The sequence below is a fragment of the Scomber scombrus genome, chromosome 17, assembly GCF_963691925.1.
Source record: "Scomber scombrus chromosome 17, fScoSco1.1, whole genome shotgun sequence".
Lineage (NCBI taxonomy): Eukaryota > Metazoa > Chordata > Actinopteri > Scombriformes > Scombridae > Scomber > Scomber scombrus.
The window spans coordinates 5,380,647-5,388,335 of NC_084986.1; the positions used below are offsets into that span (position 1 = coordinate 5,380,647).

General features: G+C 41.3%; 1 protein-coding gene across 1 annotated transcript in view; it reads right to left on the reverse strand.

Moving 5' to 3' along the window:
• Positions 1-2,214, reverse strand: part of LOC133997440 (rho guanine nucleotide exchange factor TIAM2) — a 31,625-nt gene extending 29,411 nt beyond the window's left edge. The window contains exon 1 of the mRNA XM_062437018.1: positions 1,085-2,214. Coding sequence (XP_062293002.1) covers positions 1,085-2,212 — 1,128 coding nt within the window. The 5' untranslated portion in view covers positions 2,213-2,214. The remainder of the gene's footprint in view (positions 1-1,084) is intronic.
• Positions 2,215-7,689: the final 5,475 nt, after the last annotated feature.

A 7,689-nucleotide genomic window follows, 5' to 3' on the forward strand; every position in this document is an offset into this window, starting at 1 on the left:
AAGAAAGAAAAGAGACGTCAACCTTTTAATAGGCCACTTCATGTCCCATTTATATTTCCTTACAGACAGGATGTGAGCTCAACCTGCTGACTGTAAACAGGAAGTGAAGTTTATCCGAGTGAAATCTCACACAGAAACCAGAGCAGCAGATTGTTTATGTTAGTTATGAGAAACATGGATATGTTAGCTACGCTGCTATGTGGGAGCATGTTTTTGTCGGGGAAGGGAAGGGAGGACAAAAATACCCTTTGATTATGTAATGAAATGAAAGGAACTGAAGATTATAAGTATTAAAAGTGCAATCAGCATTTAAAAATAAAATAAAAATAGAGCCACAGTATTTTATGTCGTGTCATGTTTTACTATAATGTTCAACATAATTAAGTGTTTCTTTATCTCTCTTATATTTATTCTATATGTGACCTGTCTGTAGAGCAGTAACATTTAGTCATCTAGGTTTATTGATTAACTGATCATCTGGTTCCAGCTTCTTAAATGTGAATATTTCCTAGTATTTTTTTAGTCCTGTTTCACAGTAAGCTGAATATTTTTGGGTTGTGGTCAAAACAAAACATATAAAGTGGCATTTATGGGAAACTAAATGACATTTTTCACCATTTTACGACATTTTTTAGACCAAACATCTAATCAATTGATTGGGGAAATGATCGAGAGTTTAATTAATAATGAAAATAATTGGTAAATGCAGTTTTTCTCCTCGTGCTGCTTGTATGTTTTTGGTGAGCCGAAGACAATTTTTATCGAAGGATAATGAAGTCATATTTTATTCTATTATGTTTTACTACATTAGTCTAGCTATTGCATAGGAAATGTTTAAAATGTGACTATAATGTTAAATATTGTAAGCAGTGTTTTAATGTTAATTGTGATTTTATTCAAGTGAAATAGAAAAAAAGAAAAGAAAGACAATGAAACTTAAAAAGAATACAGAGAAATATTTGCAGTTTGAAAATAGGAAAGCTTAAATGTGAAAGCATGAACTGAAATGTGTAATATAGTGTAATAGCTACAGTATCCTTTAACTTCCTCAGACATGATGATTTAAGTTTTTAAGTTTTCTCACCTGGATTCTTCTCTTCTTCCGGCTCAGACTTCCGGTCCAGTCGCTCAGCCGTCTAATTCGGCTCTTCAGGAAGTCTTTGCGGCTCCCGGGCGTGGCGGCGGCGGAGCTGGCAGACTCCGCCCGTCGGCAGGGCAGCGTGTGGGAGGAGTATCGCTGCTCCACGCCTCCTATTGACCCCTCCTCTTCGTGAATGACATCATCAAGTAGCGCCGAGGAAGTGGAGACGAACCTGTGCTGCAGGGAAACGTCTGGTTCCGTGGGGAAGGCGGGCAGCGTGTAAACGTTATCCAGTGACGCAGAGGAAGAAGGTGAAGCCAGGCTGAAGTCTCTCAGGTCAGGCTGGAGGATCACCGAGTCCCCGATGCCGCTGTCCTCTGTTCTCCCAGAGGAGCAGGTGTTATAACCCGCGGCGGCCGTGAACTCGGTGGTCTCCGCAGCTGGGAAGAGGAGGTTAGAGTTGAATCCAGGTGAAATATCCTCCACCTGCGCAGAGAAGAAGGTGTTATAACCGCTGCTGGCGCCGGTCTCCTCCGTCCGGGTGGAGGAGTAGGTGGTGTAGCCGCTGCTGTTATCCACACTCTGCCTGCAGGTGAACACGTTGTCGGACAGCAGCTCGCCGCCGTTCCCCCACGGCGAGTCGTACCAGGAGCCCTCGGAGCTGAGCGAGCTACCTTTACTGGTGCGGAGGGAGGGCTCGGCGACTGGGGTGGAGGCTGCGGTGGTGGTGATGGCGGGGAGGACGGGCAGCACCTGTGGCTCCACCGGAACCACCCTGGTGTTGGTGAACTCCACCCTCATGCTGCCATCTTTGCTGAGCACCACTTTCGGGCTTCCGTCGCTCTCCGAAGACACGCAAACTGATGTCCGCTCGCTACCGATCCTCCCCCCGCCTCTGATGTACCTCTGCGGAGAACCTCCTCTGGTTGCGTGTTCATAGTGCCAGGAGGTGTACGGTGGCCCAGCGGTGTGCTGACCGAGGTGGCCCCTCCCCCGACTCCTGCAGCCCCCCTGGCTGCTCCTCCACCAGCTGCGGGCTGACGCCGCCTCCTCCTTCCTGGAGGGGAACCTGAGCGAGCAGGAGGACTTGGCTGGAAGGACGAAGCTGCTGTGGCTGTCTGTGTTTCCCATCGCAACCTGGAGGAGAATCAAGAAGCATGACATCATCAACACAGGAGAGAGAGAGGACATAAATTACAGGAAAGCCCCCCGACTCCGCTGTGTGTCTGCCAGTTAATGTGCTCACTCATCAAAGAAATATCAAACAGTTTAACTTATTTCTGAAGCCAATATCTGCACACAGAAACTGATTTATATTCCTGCTGAAAACATTTGGAAATCATGTATCTATAGTTTTACCTTTTTCGTGCCTAAACGAACCCACAAAAATCCTCTGAGCCATCAGGAGTCAACAGAGTAGACTATTGCAAATGCTTCTATTACTTTAGTACTGCTGCTGCACCTACTGCCGATACTGCTATTACTTACTACTATTATTTTTGCCCCCCAACCAAAATAATGCATGTAAAATACTTGGATGTAATCAACTACTTTTAAACTGTTGCTAAAGGGTTTTAAAGAGATAAGTTCATAATTTTAAGTATGCCTTAAAACAACAGTCAAGAGCCCAAATGAATGGTTATGTTGACCATTAGAAGATACATTCATAATGCACTAATGGCGCTTTCCACTACACAGTTCCAGAACGACTCGACTCGGCTCGACACGGCTTTTTATATATTAGTACCTGGTACCTGGTACTTTTTTAGTACCTGCTCTGGTGAGGTTCCAAGCGAACCAAGCCGATACTAAATGTGACGTCAACAGACTGCCGGCCACTGATTGGTCAGAGAGTCGTCACTGGAAGAGTCATTAGCCGTCCCACACAAGAATCAAACCCGTCATTTTTAAATACCGGCAACAGCGTTACAGCTATACGGCTCAATTTTCTTGCTTTGTGTGTGACAAAAAGCCTCATACAGCAGCAAGTACACCACTGCCTCCATGTCCTCCATCGTTTATGTGTTTGTATCGCGTATAAAACAAAGTCACGGCTGTTTCGCGGAGCCGTGCTATGACGACCCCTCCCACGTTGAGTAGGTACTTTTTTGTAATGGAAAAGGAACCGTGCCGAGTCGAGCAGAGTAGTGCTAGAACTGTATAGTGAAAAGCGCCATTACAATGTAAGTGATGGAGGACTAAAGTCCTCCTTCAGTCGTCCAAATGAGTCAAATCTTCATCTTCTATGTTTCAACGTTACAGTGTTTTTAGTGCCAAAGTCTTTTTGTTACTATACTTCCACCACAGCTCAACAGGGAAACACTACGATGGAATTTGATGCTAAAAAGACTGTAAATGTGTCAGATATCACTTGATATGACTAACTCAGACTGATGAAGCCTCAAATCTACTTTTTTAAATGACTGTGTGGCACATTGTGGATTTTGTCCTCCATCACTTCCACTGAAAGTATATTTTGACAGTCAGTGTGAACACGAGGAATGTTTAAAGCGAGGAAAACTGCCTTCAGCGTTCATATGGACACCTGAAAAAATGTGAACTCATCCTTTAACTTAGCTTAATAAATTTTCTTAAAACTTAACTTCAAGACCAAAGTGCACCAATAAAGTCACGACGTCTACTAGATCCGTCTCAATGACAGCAAGCTCCATCCCCCTGATGAAGACCATGCTGTGTTATTGTAATAACTTGTGCAGTAAGTGGTCCTTGAGTTGAGGTCCTGTTTGGCTCTGGATCAATAAAGTGACTTAGCATCAGGCTTAAAGCAGCGTTTCACTTTAATGGCTCAAACATGAATCACCTGTTAACGTTTCCAGCAGTGATGTCACAGCGTACTGACTCCACCTGGAGTAAAACCAGACCGTAAATCTGTAATACTACAAGAAAAACAACAACTACTGCTGCGGTTACTATTATTACTACTGCTGAGTGGTTTTAAAGCTCCTCCTTATTGATCTGTTCTTATTGATTCATTCAGTCAAATCTTATTAAGCTTCCCTTTTGTTTCCTTTCTTTTTGGATATGCAGTTTGTTTTTTTATCCTTTCATCTGTAACTGAAACATTTTGTGACCCAAGTTTTTTTTAAACTGCTTAATACAGCAACTACTATTACTGTTATTACTACTGCTGCTGCTGCTGTTATAACTACTCACATTAGCATCTCTGAAATTGTTCATTCACACTTTTAGTTAATAACACTTTAAATCCCACAATTAGCATTTAAAATCAGCATATTAACAGTAATAAAGAGTTTATAACATGCTATAATGTCTTTATAATTAAATAAAAGCACATTTTAAGTATTTATTAATGTTGAGTATCAAGTAGTAACAATTTTAACTTCAGACATAGTTTATATTATTAAAACTGTTTTTTTACTATATTGTAGTTCATAATTATACATAAATGTATTCACAAATACATTAATAAACACTTATATCGGCTTATAACTACATTATAGTGTGTTCTAAACCATGTTACTATTTCACTATTTATAAACTGATTAAAAAGTGTTACTCTTTAGTCTAATCTGATTATCTGAATCTGCTGTAGGTTATCATTAAGGGATTCAAGTAACAATTACAGGTTAATCGATTAATGCCTTTGTCTAATGTCTGTTGTAATTTCCCAAAGACGAAGCTGATGTCTTCAAATATCTTGTTTTAATTTGACCAACAAATTAAAACCCAAAGATAATCAAGATTTCTAGCAAATTCTCACTTTTGAGAAGCAGGGGAAAAAAATGACTGAAACAATCCATCACTTATCACCATAGATGCATTTTCTGTAGATCAACTCATCGGTTAATCGACCAATTGTTGCAGCTAAAGTCAATTAAACTGCATCAAACTGATTGTTAAGAAAAGCTGACAAACATCCAAATGTCTGCATGCAGATTTTAAAGTAAGAAAACTAAATAAAAGTGAGCATAAAAAAACACATTTAAGAGATTTAAACTTAAAAGTCACAGCACATCTTTAGCTGATAAACTGAACAATGGATTGAAACAGGACAAACAGAAGCAGCTCCAGCATCTTCTCTCTATTACTAATCAATAACTTATATGATGAAGAGTTTTACCGGTTTGTGTTTTCGTCTTCAGAAACAGAAACTCAGCAGCTCCTTCATGCTCCGTCCTGCTGCCTCCTCTCTCTCTCTTTCTCTCTCTCTTCACTACTGAAGCTCTCTGTCGCCTCCAGCTGCTCTCTCTCTCTCTCTCTCTCCCTCTCTCTCACTGTGTTTGTGTATGTAGCTCGCCCTCTCCCTTCACACCGGCTCATCTGTTGGGGGAGAACAGAGAGAGGGAGGGGCTTCAGTAACACAGACTTTCCTTTTGTATGACCCCCCCCCCCCCCCTCCCCACTCCTCCTCTCCTCTGAAAAGCTCTTCCATGACGTCTCTGCTGAAGGTTTTTTTTTTTCTTCTTTAACCAGACCTCACTCTGTCTTCTATTTATTTTGGTTTTTTTGGAACGCTGCAGCAATTTTCTCCCCGTTTTTCTCTCTTTCTGTTTCCCTTGTGGTGCCTTTTTCTTTTTTTTCTTTTTTATTAATCAAGCGTCAATCTAAGAGCAGCAGACTGAGGTCATCGGACACCAGCTATTTTAAGAAACCCTGTCCGACTTTAGAGTTTTGATTGGATGCAATGACAAGAAGATAAGTTTTATTATCGACAGTCCAACAAACACAAAAATAATAATTTACAATGATAAAAATCAGCAAAAAGCAGCAAATCCATTGAAGCTGCAAGCAAAGAATGTTTGCTTAAATAATAATTATCGAAATGGTTTTGGATGCATTTTTTTGTCCATTTATTTAATTATCAACTGATTGTTTTGGCACAAAAACACCAGAGACCGATGGAGACAAGTCCAAGTCAAAACATGGGGCTGTTTACTTGCGGTCCACACACAGCTTCTAGTACTATACTTTTAAAAGATTCTTGGATTTCAAAATGCCTCCGAGACCGAGACGAGTCTGATTCAATAACATCCAGCAGACAAGTCTGAGATAGACTTATGAGATGTCTCGTTCACTGGGATGTTTTTGGCGAGGACTCCTTTGGGTCATGTGGGTGTTTGACAATTGGACGTGTTGCTTTATGACTGTTTTTGTCTTGGACTTATGGGAGTTTTGACTGAGACTCTTCTTGCTTGCATGATCCATTTTCAGTTCTGACTTGTTGCAGTTCTGTTGGCGTCTTCGACCTTTTCTCGTTTTTCATGGATATTTTTGGCTGTTTTCTCGCTGATGTTTTGAAGAAGACAGGGATGTTTTTGGTGAGGACACCTTTGGGTTGTGCGGCCGTTTTTGACTCGGTTGTGTAGAAGTTTGTCAATCAGACATGTCTTGTTATGTGGCTGGTTTTGACTCAACCTTTTCTCCTTTTTCATGGATATGTTTGGCTTAGACTTCTCTTAGTCATGAGGGTGTTTTCTCGCAGATGTTCTGACGAGGACTTTTCTTATTCACAGAGATGTTTTTGGCGAGGACTCCTTTGGGTCATGTGGGTATTTGACAATTGGACGTGTTGCTTTATGACTGTTTTTTGATTTTGGTCTTATGGGAGTTTTGACTGAGACTCTTCTTGCTTGCATGATCCATTTTCAGTTCTGACTTGTTGCAGTTCTGTTGGCGTTTTTGACTCAACCCTTTTCTCGTTTTTTATGGATATTTTTGGCTGTTTTCTCGCTGATGTTTTGAAGAAGACAGGGATGTTTTCGGTGAGGACACCTTCGGGTTGTGTGGCCGTTTTTGACTCGGTTGTGTAGGAGTTTGTCAATCAGACATGTCTTCTTATGTGGCTGGTTTTGACTCAACCTTTTCTCGTTTTTCATGGATATTTTTGGCTCAGACTTCTCTTAGTCATGAGGGTGTTTTCTCGCAGATGTTCTGACGAGGACTTTTCTCATTCACAGAGATATTTTTGGTGAGGAACCTTTGGGTTGTGAGGTCATTTTTTACTTGGTTGTGTAGGAGTTTGTCTCATTACATGGCTGGTTTTGACTCCGACTTGTCCTGGTCTGATGGGAGTTTTGACTCAGACTCATGTCAGTCACATGATTTTTTCCGTTAGCGGTTTTGACTCGGCCTTGTCTCGTTTTTCGTGGATATTTTTCTCTCAGACTTCTCTCTGTCACATGGGTGTTTTCTTGTGGATGTTTTGACTTGGACTTGTTCAATCTTGTCAATCTTGTCATAATACAATTTGACTTGAACACCCATGAGACAAATCTTTCAAAAAACCCTACAATACCTACACTTGTTTGAGTCAAAACACAGACAAGACTAAGACTATATCAAGTCAAAACTCCCCCACATGAACAAGATAGAGGAGGGACTTTCTAAAAAAAACCTCTGAGCAGACCTTCAAAGACCTAAAACCTTTCTTTCTGCCTACATCCTCCGGCCAAGTCAAAAGATATGACATAAAATTTAAAACACACTGAACGCAGTCAGAAATAATTACAAAAGCAGCATGATAAAGAGCTCGGAGGCTCTCTGAACGCGAGAGCTCATTTCCTGATCGACCCGGGGAAAGGTTAAAGGTTACGGCGGACTTGAGGTTCAGTGTGTTCTAACAGCCA